The 16918-nt window shown below is 44.0% G+C and overlaps 1 protein-coding gene across 5 annotated transcripts in view; it reads right to left on the reverse strand.

Annotated features, from left to right (window-relative positions):
- The window catches only part of CYFIP2 (cytoplasmic FMR1 interacting protein 2), a 132968-nt gene that overhangs the window by 97270 nt on the left and 18780 nt on the right, over positions 1-16918 (reverse strand). For all 5 annotated transcript variants that reach the window (XM_033180473.1, XM_033180474.1, XM_033180472.1 and 2 more), the window contains exons 2-5: positions 15481-15620; positions 13830-13919; positions 5769-5846; positions 3855-3956 (exon numbers count right to left, since the gene is read on the reverse strand). In XM_033180473.1, the coding sequence (XP_033036364.1) occupies positions 3855-3956; positions 5769-5846; positions 13830-13919; positions 15481-15597 (387 nt within the window). In that variant the 5' untranslated portion in view covers positions 15598-15620. The remainder of the gene's footprint in view (positions 1-3854; positions 3957-5768; positions 5847-13829; positions 13920-15480; positions 15621-16918) is intronic.

The raw sequence follows: 16918 nt of genomic DNA on the forward strand, positions 1-16918 counted from the left end.
CCCTCTGGAGAAAGGCAAATCTGCCACGCATTTTTTCTCAGAGGAGTCCTTAAATCCAAAGCTGGTTTCTAGAGTGGAGCCTGGAACCTGTCCCCAAGTGATTCAAACCAATGCATTCATTCAATATACACTAGCTGAGCATTATGTCTTATTTATTTTGGCATTCCCAGCACCTAGGACAGTGTCAGATACCAGTCAATAAGGCAGTAGAGACCAAGAGTGAGAGAGACATGCAGAGAGAAAAAGAGGTTCATTCATCTAGTAGCTATTTAATGGCCATCTACTATGTGCCAGGCACCATTCTAGGTCCTGGGGTAGAGCAGGAAACAAAAGAGAAAAGCAGACAAGCAAGCAGATTCTGCCTTCAGGAGCTTACATTCTAGTTTTTTTGTTTGTTTGTTTGTTTTTTGAGACTGAGTTTCACTGTTACCCAGGCTGGAGTGCAGTGTCGCGATCTCGGCTCACTGCAACCTCCACCTCTCGGGTTCAAGTGATTCTCCCGCCTAAGCCTCCCGAGTAGCTGAGATTACAGGCATGCACCACTATGCCCAGCTAATTTTTTGTATTTTCAGTAGAGACTGGGTTTCACCATGTTGGCCAGGCTGGTCTTGAACTCCTGACCTCAAGTGATCTGCCTGCCTCGGCCTCCCAAAATGCTGGGATTACAGGTGTGAGCCACCATGCCCGGCCTAGGAGTTTACATTCTAGTGAGAGAAGACAGAAAACAATGCATAGATCTATTAGAACGTGGTATGTGCTATGGAGAAAAATAAAGCAGGAAAACTTGAGGAGAAGGGCTCAGAGGGGTTGTCCTTCTAAGGAAGAAGATCAGAGACAGAATCCTCAAGAAGTGCCTTTCAGGAAAAGCTGAAAGAGGAGGAAAAAGAGGTATACGGGGTAACTTAATGGTCAGTGTGAAGGCCCTGAGGCGTGTTCCAGGGATGGGAAGGAAGCCAGGGCGGCTGAACTGGAGTGAGTGCACAAGGAGACAGAGAGATGGGGCCAGGGCACTGGCTCTTGTAGGCCTTTGTGAGGGCTCGGGCTTGGGCACTGCATGAGTTGGGGAGACATGGGAGGTTCTGAGACCAGATAACATGGCCTGAATTATATTTTAAAAGCGTCCCATTGGCTGCTGTGGGGCGAACAGACTCTAGGGTGCAAAGATCAAAGTGAGAGAATAGTTAAGGGGGTATTTAAAGGCTTAAAGGCGGGGTTACCATCTGACCCAACAATTCCACTCCTAGGTCTCTACTCGAGAGACATGAAAACATATGTCCACACAAAAACTTGTACGTGAATGATCAATGTTTCTTCATCATAGCCCCAAAGTGGAAATAAACCAAAGTCCATCAACTGATGAATGGATAAATAAAATATGGTATATCCATACAATGGAACAGTATTCAGTCCTGAAAAGGAATGAAATTCTGACATATGCTGTAACGTGGATGACCCTTAAAAACATCACACTAACTGAAAAGAGCCAGATGGACACAAAAGACCACATGTATGATTCAGTTTATATGAAATGTCCAGAATAGGCAAATCCATGGAGGCATAAAGTAGCTTAGTGGTTGCCTCGGGCTGGGATGCAGGCAGAGATAAGGGTATTATGGGGTGACGGCCAAAGGGTGTGGGATTTCTGTTTGGGGTAATGAAGATGTTCTAAAATTGATTGTGGGCCAGGTGTGGTGGCTCACGTCTGTAATCCCAGAACTTTGGGAGACCAAGGCGGGTGGATCATTTGAGGCCAGGAGTTTGAGACCAGGCTGGCCAACATGGAGAAACCCCGTATCTAGTTAAAAAAAAAAAAAAAATTGAACATTAGCTGAGTGTGGTAGCACACACCCGTGGTCCCAGCTACTCAGGAGGGACGTTGAGGCAGGAGAATCACTTGAAACCAGGAGGCTGAGGTTGCAGTGAGCCGAGTCAGTGTCACTGCACTTCAGCCTGGGCGACAGAGCAAGACTCTGTCTCAAAAATAAATAAATAAATAAAACTGACTGTGGTGATGAATGCACAATTCTGTGAATATATTAAAAACTGCTAAATTATCCACTTTAAATGGGCAAATTATATGGTATGTGTTAAGTATATGTCTATAAAACTGGTACCAAAAATTTTAAAAGGCAGTTGAACAGCAACAACAAAACGAGGCTACTGTAGTAACCCAGGAAGAACAAGAAAGAAAGAGGAGGAAGAAAAGGAAAGCAGGGAAGGAAGGGGGAAGAGAAACGATGGCCCCCCTTGAACTCCACTCTGCTTCCATAGGCCTGAGAGGCCCAACCAGCCAGTCCGTCCTTTCCTTCAAAGACTAAGTCACACTTTCTCCTTTCAGAGTCTAAGTCCAACTATACTCTGTGAGGATGAAAATGGTCCATATATGCACTGTCCAATATGACAGCCACCATCACACAAGGCCACTCAGCACTTGCAATGTGCCTAGGATTACTGAGGAACTGAATTTTTCATGTTGTCTCGTTTCATTTTTTTTCAACCTACCTCATGCTTTGATTTTAAAATTTTATTTTTACTCATGTTTAGTTTTTAATCTTTATGTTTTTCATGTTGTCACTTTTTAATTAAGGTAAGTACCTACATGTGGCTAACAGCTATGGCACTAGACAGCATAGTTCTAAATTATTCCAGATCCTCCCTTCTGTAAATACCTCTCGTCACGGGACTCTCAGTTTCACACTCAATCAGTTTCTGGATAGTTCTTCTCTCTTGGCCCTGCCTTCCCAAAAAGATTTTGGGCTCCCAAAGGCAGGTCCATGATGTTAACAGCCGCTGCAATTTGTGAAACCTACTCTGACCAGGGTCCTACTTGGCTCTTTACAAACAGACCTCATTTATTCTCACCATAAACCTGTGAAGCAGGTCATTTTCAAGGTGAACAACCCTAAGGTGTCAGAGATGTTAAATAACTCACAAGCACACAGTTCAAGAGTGAAAGGGCCAGGGATGTGACTTGGGCTTCTCTGCCTCCAAAGGCCATGCTCCCCACCTAGGCTGCATACCCACACCCCACCTTCCCATTTCCCTCACACCCAGGCCCTTCATTTTATTCCTTAAACACAGCAAGCTCCTTCCAGCCTCAGCCTCAAGGCTTTTGCCTCTATGATACCGTCTGCCTGAAACCCTTTCCTCCTGGTCACCACAGGTCAGTCTCTCTCTCTCTCTAGAGTCTCAGCTCAAATGTCACCTCCTAAGAGGCTGTCCCTAAAGCAGCACCCACATCACAGGCACACCCAGAATTTTTCTTTTTTTTTTTTTTGAGACGGAGTCTCGCGCTGTCACCCAGGCTGGAGTGCTGTGGCCGGATCTCAGCTCACTGCAAGCTCCGCCTCCCGGGTTCACGCCATTCTCCTGCCTCAGCCTCCCGAGTAGCTGGGACTACAGGCGCCGCCACCTCGCCCGGCTAGTTTTTTGTAGTTTTTAGTAGAGACGGGGTTTCACCGTGTTAGTCAGGATGGTCTCGATCTCCTGACCTCGTGATCCGCCCGTCTCGGCCTCCCAAAGTGCTAGGATTACAGGCTTGAGCCACCACGCCCGGCCCAGAATTTTTCAAAATGTTATTTTACTCAGAGAATTTATTATTCCCTGAATATTAATGTGTATTGCTTATTGTCTGTCTCTCCTCCTATACAAAACACACTCACATACTCGCTAGGATGAAAATCACGAGGGCGGGGAGACTCATCTGTCTTGCTCACCCAGGGGTGTGTAAGGCACAGTCAAAAAACATTTGCTGAGTGAATAAATAACATGGCAAAAAAACTGCAGACCCCAATGATTAGAAGGCTAGGGGCCTTTTCAGTTCTCCAGATGCAGACCTGCCCCTCCCTACTCACCTGAAAATACATGAACTTCATGAGCTTGGTGACCTCCGGCTCCAGCACCTCCACTGTCTTCTCATAGATCTCTACTCTGTTGGGCTGCTCGTTGCATTTCACCTGTGGGGGACGGTAGGTGCACACACATCCTGGTTTGCCCAGGTAGTCCTGCGTTCACGCCTGTTGTTTTATTACTGTTTTTTGTTTTGTTTCGTTTTGTTTTTGAGACAGGGTCTTGCTCTGTCATCCAGACTAGAGGGCAGTGTCATGATCATGGCTCACTGAAACCTCAACCTCCCAGGCTCAAGTGATCCTCCCAACTCAGCCTCCCAAGTAGATGGGACTTCAGGCATGAACCACCACATCCAGTGAATTTTTGTAGTTTGTGTAGGGATGGCGTCTCACTATGTTGCTCAAGCTGGTCTTGAACTCCTGGGCTCAAGCAATCCTCCCACCTCAGCCTCCCAAATTGCTGGGATTACAGGCATGAATCACCATGTGCGGCCCTGTGGTCTTATTAATAGAGCTCTTTTTCACTCTCAAATATACCTGATTTTGGATGATTAACTGATCTGCTCATCCCAGTGAGAGGAGATTTGGGTAGCCCCTGCTTCACCAGGATGGAGGGGGCAGAAATGCTCCCCAGACATTGGCTGCAGGAAAGGAACCAGTTGGTCCCAAGAACAGAACCCTCCTTCCTTTTTCTCAGTTCTGTGCCCTGTCTGTGAGCTACTGACATGTTCATGTTGATCTGCAAGCTCTCCCTCCTTCAGTCTTTCCCCTGTCCTCACTCCAGCAGGGTCCAGCTGGATTCTAAGCAGAGAGAAATGTTCTTTCCATTGTTCTGGATACACCTGGGACAAAGCTCCCCTAGACTTATCCAGGCCCACTTCCCCTGCTCTGCAGTTTTCACCAGTGTGCACATCAGAAACCCATGGCAGACATCCTCACAATGCACATGCCAAGGCTGCTAATGGACACACGGGATCTGAAGGGCGAGCCAAGGTAAGCACAGGGACATTCTTCACACTATTGCTTAGAAAGTCTTACAATGGTAGCATCATGCTAAATATCCACCAGTTGACGATTAAGTGGATAAAATATGCTACAATCACATAATATCACTGTGAGCTGTTAGAAGGAATGAGACAATTGTATGTAACCAGGAAACAAAGTCACCATAAACAGGTGAAAAAAGTGACAGAATAGTCAGGTCCCATTTTTGTTAAGTGAAATAAGACAGCATGTGTGCTCATATATAAGACAGGCATAGAAAATCTGAAAGGACGCAAACCAAACCATTAATAGTAGTTATTGCTGGGGCCTAGAATTAGGAGGAAGGGGGAGGAATAGTTTCTCTTTACACACCTGTGGCTTGCTGACTTTGTTGCCATAGGACCCGCTAATTACATGCTGATGGCACTGATGGTAATAAAAATATCTGTATGTGTCAACATGGAAAAAGTCAGTAATTAAGAATTAAGTGGGGAAAAAAGCAAGTGGCAGAACAACAGAAACATGAAACAATACATTTTTGTAAATAATAATTTACAAAATAATATTCATGCCAGGAAAAAGATCCAGAAGAGTACGTCACAAAGTGTACATGGCCATCCTATGGCGGGAGGTGGGTTTGGGTGGCTGGGGTGAGGCAGTGGGAACATCTTGCTTTTTACTTCACACCCTCTGCAGTGGTTTTGGTGTCATGTAGTTACCATATACTGCTTTGGAAATAAAATATATTGAACAAATGTGTTTCAAGTCCCTCGACATGGTCCCTGTCATCACTTTCATGGGAAGCTCTCTGAATGTCTTCCAGGTTCTTCCTTGGATAAGAGGACCTGCTTTACTCAGGTCTCTGGTTTGGGGATGAAGTCGGGGTTAGTAATGCCCTCTGGAGGGGAAAGAGACACACAGCAAGGACAGTCTCACCTGGGGAATGGCCCGGGAACAGCTGCGCCAGGTGTACAGCATGACCGCATACTCATGTCCTTCCTCCAGCATCTCATTCTGAAATGGTAAAACAGCCTCAGCAGGGAGGAACCAGATGGCTGCCACCAGGCTTCAAAAGCTAGGTCCTCACTACTTATGGAATGGTCCATGGACCCGCAGCATGGACATCACCTGGGGACCTTACTGGAAATGCAGAATCTCAGGCCCCTCCCTGGGCCTATGCAATAAGAATCTGCATTTCAACAAAATTCCCAGGTGACTCATATACACAATGAGTTTGAGAAGAACTCATCCTCAGGCCACATTTTCCCAAACAGATGGATGGCTACCTTAGAAAGAATGGGGCAGAGCTATGTGCCACCCAGATATAACGTTAGCAAGAAAATAAGCAAGTAGCAAAACAGTATGTACAGCAAATAGGTTAAAAAACAAAACAGAAATAGTTATGAAAGTATATTATCAAAACTGCCTTTGCAAAGATTATGACAGTGAGAGAAATCTGACATAGTTGACGCCATCTTGCTTCTAACCTCCAAACTGTCCTTGGTCATTCCTGGATGCAGGCTAAGCTAACTTTGGGAGGAATTTTGTGGACAGTTTAACCTTAAAGCAAGGATGATAACAGCCCTTTCCAAAACTAAACTGCCTTTGTAAAACTAATGAAAGTCCACAAGGTTAGGATTATGAGAGGTACGTGAATTCTGCTTAAGATGTAGGCATACTTTCCATAATCCCTTACTACTTAGGAGTCATGTGGCTGGAGGTCACAAGATTTGGGACTTCCCCAATTGCTCTTACTAATACCAACACTATTGTAGAATGTAAGATTGGTCTTTTGAGAAGTTCTTCAGACTGACTCCACCTGGACTTTTGGGACTCGACTGGTCCAATGGCCCCCACCCAGAGGCAGCCTCAGCACATGAGGCCTGTTTTCCACACTCCATGACCGCATCCCCAATCAATCAGCAACCATTTCCTAGCCCCATGCCCACCAAACTATCCTGGAAAAAAGTCTAACCTCCACACTTTTGAAGAGACTGATTTGCATAGTAACTCTGTCTCCTCTGTGGGCAGCCTCATATTGATTAAACTCCTTCTTTACTGCAATACCACTGTCTCAGTGAATTGGTTTTGTCTGTGCCGTGGACAGGAAAAACCCGTCAGGTGATTACATTATTATGTATTGAAAAAAATGTCAGTGCAACATGCACCAAGCTATGAATAGCAAGCGCTCTGTGGGGCTGGATTGTTTTGCATCACTTTTTTAAAAGTCTTACAGCACTATAATGCTCACACTTTTATAAGAGCCCATGTACTATCTCATAAGCAGGAAAATGATTAATATCAATTTTTAATAATAAGCAGAGCAGATGGGAAAACCAACAACAGCACGAAAAACTAATGTGAAAAAATACAGTGATGACTCATCTCACTGAGGAAGTGTTACTGTGGAAAGAGACCTAAACTCAAGGTCTAGGTGTGGTGGCTCACACATGTAATCCTAGCGCTTTGAAAGGCTGAGGCGGGTGGATTACCTGAGGTCAGGAGTTCAAGATGAGCCTGGCCAAAATGGCAAAAACCCGTCTCTACTAAAAATACAAAAATTAGCCAGGTGTGGTGGTGGGCGCCTGCAATTTCAGCTACTAGGGAGGCTGAGGCAGGAGAATTGCATGAGCCTTGGAGGCAGAGGCTGCAGTGAGCTTAGATTGCACCACTGCACTCACAGCCTGGGTGACAGAGTGAGACTCCGCCTCAAACACACATACATACATACATACATACATAAATATCTGGGCTAAAATACCAGCTTCATCACTTATTAGCCCTTTAGTCTACTGTAAATCACTTATCCTAAAATTCTCCCCTTAGTCATCTGTTAAATCACGATAATAATAATCTCACAGAATTTTATGAGAATTAAATGGAACACACACACACATACTCTTGGTAACCTATGAAGTGAGTCAGGACAGTAATCTGGCAGTGTTACAACACGTTAACCACAGATTTACCATTCGACCCAGTAACTCCTGGGTATGTGTATACCCAAGAGTACCGAAAACAAATATCCACACAGAAAAATGTGTAGATTCAAGATTTGCAAGTAACAAAAATATTCATAGCAGCATTATTCAAAATAGCCCAATAACCTGAGTGTCCATCAACGGATGGATGGATAAATAAAATGTGGCATATCCATACAATTAATTATTTGGCAATACAAAGTAATGAACTACTGATACACGCTGCCACATGGATGAACTTTGAAAACATTATGCTGGCCAGGCATGGTGGCTCACGCCTGTAATCCCAGCACTTTGGGAGGCCAAGGTGGGCGGGTCACCTGAGGTCTGGAGTTCAAGGCTAGCCTGATGAACTTGGAGAAACCCCGTTTCTACTAAAAATACAAAATTAGCCAGGCGTGGTGGCGCATGCCTGTAATCCCAGCTACTTGGGAGGCTGAGGCAGGAGAATCTCTTGAACCCAGGAGGCGGAGGTTGTGGTGAACCAAGATTGTGCTACTGCACTCCAGCCTGGGCAACAAGAGCAAAACTCTGTCTCAAAAAAAGAAAGAAAAGAAAAAAAAGAAAAGGAAAGGAAAGGAAAGAGAGAGAGAGAGAGAAAGAGAGAGAAAGAGAGAAGAGAGAAAGAAAGAAAGAAGCCAGACACAAAAGGTCCCATATTGGATTATTTATTTAGATGAAAATAGGCAAATCCATAGAAACAGAAAGTATATTAGTGACTGCCAAGAGGTGGGGGGCGGGTGCTGAGAGGAATTGGGATTGATTGCTAACAGGTCCAGGGTATCTTTTAGGGGCGATGAAAATTAGGTAGTAGCCATGGCTGTATAACATTGTGAATATGCTAAAAACTACTGAACTGTACACTTTAAATGGAAACATACCTTGAAAAAAAAGTCAACAAAAAAAGAATTTTACTAGGCCATCTCTTTTTATAAATGTTGGTATCTATATTAAAAAATGAACTTTAGGCCGGGCGTGTTGGCTCACGCCTGTAATCCCAGCACTTTGGGAGGCCGAGGCAGGCAGATCATGAGGTCAGGAGATTGAGACCATCCTGGCTAACACGGTGAAACCCTGCCTCTACTAAAAATACAAAAAATTAGCCAGGCATGGTGGCGGGCACCTGTAGTCCCAGCCACTCTGGAGGCTGAGGCAGGAGAATGGCATGAACCCGGGAGGCGGAGCTTGCAGTGAGCCGAGATCGCGCCACTGCACTCCAGCCTGGGTGACAGAGCGAGACTCCATCTCAAAATAAAAAAAAAAAAAAAAAATAAATGAATAAATAAATAACTTTATTTTAAAATCCACATATCACCATTTCATAATATCTTATTAGTATAACAGCAGATTAATTTACTTATGACAGTTCTGTTTTCAACAGCAAATGTCATTGCCAAGTCACACTTTCAATGATTAATTTAGAGAACTTTGAAAATCAGTAACATGTTGTTCTTGAGACCAGGGAGAGCCAATCAAGCCTGTGGGTCCTGCAGTCATCTGCCTCAGAACACATGTCAAAAAGGGGAAGTGACAGTCAGTCATGTAAGGAACACGTGTCTACTTTTAGCACTGAACTGCCTGCCAATAGGTGTAATTCCAACTCATGCATTCAGTGAATGTTTAACTGGGTACTCAAGGGTCCCAGGCTCTGTGCTTTGTGCTGCGAACAGTGCAGTGAACAAGAAGAATGTGAACTCTGCCCTACGGACAGTTTGGCCATCAGCCAGATCTGTCCTATAATTATGTTGGAATGTAGAGGTTAGGATTGTGCGGTGGAAAGAGCCCCGAGTGGGGAAACTTGAGTACTGGTCCTCACTCTTCTTGGGCCCATCTTTTAATTTTTAATGTCTTAGTTTCCTTACTTGGAGGTAAAGAGTTGGCCTGAATCATTGGTGTTCCACCCTGGTTGTACATTAGAGTTACCTGGGGAACTTTGATGTCTAAGCCATGCCCCAAACTAACTAAGTATTTATCCCTGGGGATAGGGTGGGGCACTGGTGTTTTTAAATAATCCTCAGGTTGATTCTCTTGTGTAGCCCACATTGACAGCTTCAGGACTAAGGATCTCTAAAGTCCCTTACATTTCTAATATTCTGAAAGTCCACGACTTAAACCCAATGTGAGTCTGGCTCAAATTTTCTGTAGTGACAGATTCAGTGATCACTCAGCCCCCATCTGACCCCCAGCAAAGAACCTTCAACTCTTCCATATAGTTGGTCAATTATGTGGTTTGCGCACTTCCCCTCCTCTTTTCTCTGGTTATCCTGCCCTTTGAGAGATTCACCTTGCCCAAGTAGGGGCAGGAGACATACAAGAAGATGAGCATCTCATATGCCCACATTGCTGCTGAGAAGCTACCCTAGAAAGACTGGGAAAGGCATGAGGAGGACACTGTTGACCGAAAGGAGATTTTGATGTTATCCGGGAATGTCAGCATTGCATGCCACTCATGACTCATGCCTAAGCCACATCAACACTCTCCCTGTGTAGGCAGAATAATGGTGTCCCCAAAGATGCCTGCACCCTAATCCCTGGTGCCTGTGAATATGTTCCTTCACAGGGAAAGAGGGAGTTTACAGATGTGATCAAGTTAAGAGCCTTGCAATGGGGGTAGGGGGTGGTGGTGGTGATTCTGGATTATCCTGGGGAGCCCAGTGTAAACACAAGGTACTGGTAAGCAAAAGAGGGAGGCAGAAGAGTCAGAGAAGGAGATTTGAAGATGCAGGCACAGCTCAGAGTGATGTCACTGCTGGCTGGGGGCCACGAGTCAAGGAATGTAGACACCTCTAGAAGCTGGAAAAGGCAAGGGAACAGATTTTCCCCTGGAGCCTGCAGAAGGAATGTGGCCCTGCTGGCACCCTGATTTTAACTCAGTAAGACCCATGTCAGACTTCTGACCTGACAGAACTGTAAACAAATAAATCAGTGTTGTTCTAAGCCACTAAGTCTGTGACACTGTTAGGGCAGCAACAGCAAACGAACCCCATCACCCTCCAACCTAGCCCCTCCTTCCAACTGCCCTGTTGGTGATTTGACCTGGTCTTCCTGGGAACTCAGTCAGTGCAGTTTCAGCTGACTGCTAAGCCAGTGTCCCTCACATCTATATCCTCTTAGCTGTACCCCAGTGCCATCACCCTCATTCGACCGTGAATACCTGCAGTGTAGATAACTTTAACTATCTTGACAAATTTATTTGCCCCATTCCTACTTGCATCTCATTCTACATATAACTAACACATGGAACCTGTCCCCCAAACAGAGTTCTGTTCACATCTCTTCTAAGGATAAAGATTTTCCATTGTTTTTAATTTTTTATTAAATAAACTAAAGCCTTCTGTTATGGGCTAGACTGTGTGCCCCCCAGATTTATATGTTGAAGCCCTAACCCCCCAGGACCTCAGAATGTGACTGTATTTGGAGATAGGGCCTTTAAAGAGGTAATTAAGTTAAAATGAGGCCATTAGAGAGGGCCCTGATCCAATCCGACTGGTGTCCTTATAAAAAGAGGAAATTTGGAAACACAGAAAGAAGGTGCCAGTGATGTGTGCACACAGAGAAGAGACCACGTGAGGATGCAGAGAGAAGCAGCCATCTGGAAGCCAAGGAAAGAAACCTCAGGAAAAACCAAACCTACGGACACCCTGATCTTGGACTTTTAACCTCCAGAATGGGGAGAAAATACATTTTTACTGTTCAAGCCACCTCGTCTGTAGCACTTTGTTATGGTATCCAAGCAAATGAATACACCTTCCATGCCCCAACACTTTATTTGTAGGGAATCTATAAACAATATCCCTATATGTACTTTACAGTCCAAACCAGTCACTCCTTGAAAATCCTTGCCCTGTGCCTTTGCTCACACTGGCTCTTCCACATGTTGTGCTCTCCCCCATCTCATCTCTGACTGGTAAAATTCTAATTGTGTGAGACAGCATGGAACAGGAGAAAGAGATCAGGATTGGGAGTCCGTCCTGGATTTCAGGTCCAGTCCTGTGATTTACTAGTTGTAAGATCATGAGCAACCTGCTTATTAACTTTTCTAGGCCTCAGTTTTCTCATCCCTAAAATGGATATAATGATCACTTTGCAAGTCACAGGGCTGTTATAAAGCCCCAATAATATAATATATGAAAATGCCTTACATATATTTTAAAGTATACTGTATCTACAAGGTATCATTATCCTCCTACAAGGCCTCACACAAAAGCCACTTCCTTCATCAAGCTTTCTCTGACTCTCTCAAGGTTCCTTCAAAAACACAGAACTTTGAACTTTTATCATGACATTTACCCCTAACTTTGCGTATTTTTGTTTGTCTGCAAGGCATAGTCTGGAGCAAAGGTTTTGTAGTCAGGCAGACCTTGATCTAGAGCTGTCACTTGTCAGCTGCAGGACCCTGAGTAAGTTACGTAATTTTTCTGGGCTCCAGTTTTCCCCATCTGCAAAATGGATATGACAATGGAACCTACCTCACAGGGTTGATGTGAGGAGCAAATGAGACAATGCATCTAAAATATCTGTATAGAAAAAGCATTCAATAAATGGTAAGCTTGTCAATTTCCCACTTGACTCACTGAGGATCAGGACTGGCCCCTATCTGTCCTTGCATATCTCTCCAGCATTTACACAGTCCTCTGCGGGCACCAGCGATACAATACTTATTGAATGAATGAGCAAGCTTTGTCAACACAAGGTTACGGGAAATAACTGATACAGTGCTATGGCTGGAGTGTGTTCCCCAAAGTTCATGTGTTAGAAACTTAAATCTCCAGTGCAACAGTGTTGAGAGGTGAGAACTTCAAGAGGTGATCAGGTCATGAGGGCTCTACCCCCATGAAAGAATTAATGCTGTTATTACAGGGGTGGGTTCCTTATAAAGGATGAGTTTGGCCCCCTTCACTCTCTCTCCTACCCACGTCATGCCTTCTGCCATGGCATGATGCAATAAGAAGGCTCTCACTGGATACTGTCCCCTCAATCTTGGACTTTCCAGCCTCCATAACGATGAGCCAATAAACTACTACTCTTGTTTTTTTGAGATAGGGTCTTGCTCTGTTGCCCAGGCTGGAGTGCAGTGGCATGATCACAGGTCACTGCAGCCTCAACCTCCTGGGCTCAAGCGATCCTCCCACCTGAGCCTCCCACGTAGCTGCAACTATAGGTATGCGCCACCTCACCCAGCTAATTTTTAAATTTTTTGTAGAGACAGGGTCTTGCCACGTTGCCCAGGATGGTCTCGAACTCCTGGGCTCAAGGGATCCTCCTACCTCAGCCTCCCAAAGTGCTGAGGTTACGGGCATGAGCTACCGTACCCGGCTTAAGCTTTTACTTATTATAAATTACCCAGTCTGCAGTTTCCTTGTTATAGCATCACAAAACGAGCTAAGACATATAGTGTCAAAGGTCTATGGAGCCACAGGCAGGGTCTATGGAGCCACAGGCAGGGTCTATGAATATGGAATTTGGAATTCTTTAATTTGCAGTGCTGCATAAGAATAAAATCAATGGAAGCCCAATAGAGAAGGGGAGAAGCCCTCCACAGATGAATCAGACTCTAAGAGAGAAAATAAGAACGGACCCTATTTGCACATGATTTAGGCCATCAGCTTCTTTGAGTAACTGTTACTCCAAAACCAAAGCCAATGTCCCTTTTTCAAGGAACCTTTTGCTTTGCTTGAGACAAAATTCCACACATTCATTAACCTATAAACAAGGAAGGATCCAATCACATGTTAACCCAAAAAGCTATAGGAGCTCAGGGAAGTGAGTACTGGAGACTCAGTTGGGCCCTAACAGTTAAGGAGTATTCACAAAGCCAGACGATAAAGGGGAACAGTATGTTTCTAGGCACGGAGAGGGGATGGGGCAGAATGTAAGAGTGGGCTTAAGCAGATGCTTCTGACTGAGGAAGGGGGTTCTTAGAGTAGGTGTGCACACGCCTCTGGCGTGAGAAGCTGCCCACGACCCCTGCCAGCCCAGCAGGGAGCATGTCTGCACGTGTAGATCACAGACTTACCATGCTGGAGTGAACCGTAGCCTGCTCAATGTACCTTGCAATGCCCGTGACAAATGCATTCCTGTCCTCGAAGTTCGTGTCAAAGTTAGCCTGTGGAATTAGAGGACAGGAACACTTTGGTTGTTAGAAAACAGTTCCAAGTTGGCTGGGCATCCAGGGAGCAAACTGGGGCCGACAAACAATGCAAGTTCTCTGTGGGGACCTCCTGCTGCATCACCTTTCATCTTGCCCCTTCCCCACGAAGTCCCACTCTCAATCACACTGGGCAGGAGCTGGCGATGACAGGGCCCGCCATCTGCTTCCCATCAGTAATCAGGTTCACTCAGCTGAGCTTAAGAAGCAGATGCTTAAACTCCACAAGCCCAAATAGCTGCTAAAAGTTAAGACGGGCATTGCTTTGATTAGCCAGTTCCAGAAATACTCACCCAAGGGTGTGGATATATAGGTACAAGAATAATCACTGTGGCAGTTTTTTGTGATTTAAAAAAACTATAAACAACCCAAATGTCCAGCAACAGTGAAAGGCTAAATATACCATATATACACACACACACACACACACACGTATATATGTGTGTGTGTATATATATATATATAAATAAATAAAATAGCATATCCACAAATGGACTTTTAAGTAACATGAGGTGGCTAAGCATAATGTGGTAGTACCGCGGCATTGTCAAGGAAAAATATCCATAATAAATTTTAAGTTAAAAAGCCAACTCATAAAGCAATAAATATAGTATGGTTCTCTTTTGGTAATAACATATATATATGCATATATACACAAACACATATATGTATATTTGGTAAAAAAGGTATATATAGGCATATAGAAAAAATTTATACGTTTTTGTATACTTTTTTGTGTACTTTTCTGTATTGCTTATAATAAAAAAGATATTTCTATAATTAAAATTTTAATCTGGGTTAGTAGATGTGAATCAATGAAGTTTATGAGCCGAACCTTCAAGCATGTGCTTCATACATGCACTGAAAGAAATTTAAGAATTAATTATGTATTTATATTTAGTCTCCCTTTGCTGTCTGAGAACTATCAAAAGGTCAAACACAGCTAAAACTTTTAAATTAGCATATCCTTTCTTAACATGGCACCTGGCCTGGCACACCCAGACAAGGGGCTATAAGCTTGACTCCCAGCCCTGATGGTTAATAGTTTGGAACAATCTGATGGTGGTTTATCACAAGCTCTGCTATCTTAGGCAAAAGCAAACAACTGTGACCAACTTCCCTGAGCCATGAGCTGCTATGGGGTGTTATAGTGTCCTCCTCATACGCATGAAGGAAAAGTAATTACCCAGGCAAGCTCTGGGGTTTCTAAGTTGCAATATTTAATTTATAAGGCCAGAACTGCCAAAACCTTGGTTGGTACAGCAGCAAGAATAGCCAGGAAGGTATTTGGGGGTCAAAGCAGATCAACAAGACTTCCCTGCGGGAGGGAAATAGTCCTGCAGCACATTTAGTAGCTAATCTGTTCCTTACACTCAGCTCCACCAGTGCACAAGGGACTCCATCAGCTCACGACCTTTCACCTTCTAGATGCAGACCTCTCCCTCTGCCTCAGGGCAAACCCTCTTAGGGGATCCCCAGAATTCCTGGGCCCCCTGGTGCTATCTGCCATTTCCATTACCTGGTACATGATGGAGGAAGGCGGAGGCTCGATGCATGGCTGCTGGTCAGGGAGGGGAAGCTCTTCAAGCAGGTCCACATTGGACAGGGCATCTTCTAGGGTGACGTGCGTGGTCATGGCTGCAGTTTCTGTATTCTGCACTGAGGGTAAGGAAAAGAAGATCAGTGGAGAATTTCAGGGGCCTCTAAAATTCCTCTTAACTGCACCATGTCCAGGATCCTTAGGGAGTACAGAGAGAGTTAAAACGCATGGAGGCCACTTCTACTCACCACTTCTTCCCAAGGTGTTCTCAATGTGTATCTTTTATATCTGAGGATCTCTTTATGGCTAACAAAGTACTTTGTGTGTACTTGGTTGACCCTCACCACCACCCTCTGTGATCAGCGTGGAAGGTGGCACTCTATCCATATAACTGATGAAAAATCAGGCTCAGAGAAGTTATGTGATGCCCACACAGCCACGTCACCAGGAGCGAGAGACCTCAAGTGGGATGTGAGGACATGGGCCATGCTTAGTTTCTCCACCTTTCGTTCTTCGTAAGGATATTTATGAGTTTCACTCTTAAATTACCATGCAATACAATTATCCATGATGGTGACAGCCAAGATAATCAACTGAAAACCAAAGCCCAGGTTTTTAGGCTAATTAAATTGGGATTAAAATAACTCAATTCCTGCAAATCAATCCTCCTTGCAAAGATGGAGGAGCCATTGTCTTCCTTGGCCTGGGTATGTTTTGTGAGCCACATCAAACAAATCAGCCCTAAATGGACATTTCTGTGTCTTAGACCCTGGCACAGCACAGCTGCTTTGACAGTATGTTTGGCAGGATTAGAAGCTGAAGAGAATCTGAACAGCACAGTTACCCAACTTGAGCTAATTCCTATTTTAAGAACTCAGCACCCAGCAAACAGAATACTCATTTTTCCCCCCAAACATATGTGAAACACTGCTTAAAAACTAATCATGATTTAGGTTATAAATCAAGTTCCCACAAGTGTCTTCAAAAATGATCGCCTACAAGTTACATTCACCGTTTATTAAATGTAATGTAATGAAATTAGAAATCAATAATGCAAATTGTAGCAATAAAATCCCATACTTTTGAAAAAGTGTAAAACATACTTCAAGGTCATTCATAACTAAAAGAGGAATTTCAATAGAAATGATAAGATATTCAGAAATGAAAGATGGAAAGCACTAATACATGTCCTCAACACATTTAGCTGAAAGAAAAGTGGAACTAAATGAAGTTCATGTTATACTAAAAAACCTTAAGAGAACAAAAGTCAGTCCAGAGAAATGAGAATAGAGGGATTGAGAGTTACAAAGGTAGACATAAAGCAAAAAACAAAGCAAAATAAAACATAACAGTAGAAGTAAACAAAAACACTAAAAGCTGAGTTTTAGAAAACAGCTGTTAATAACAATAATAAAGC

This window comes from Trachypithecus francoisi, unplaced genomic scaffold (assembly GCF_009764315.1).
Source record: "Trachypithecus francoisi isolate TF-2019V2 unplaced genomic scaffold, Tfra_2.0 Lachesis_group2, whole genome shotgun sequence".
Lineage (NCBI taxonomy): Eukaryota > Metazoa > Chordata > Mammalia > Primates > Cercopithecidae > Trachypithecus > Trachypithecus francoisi.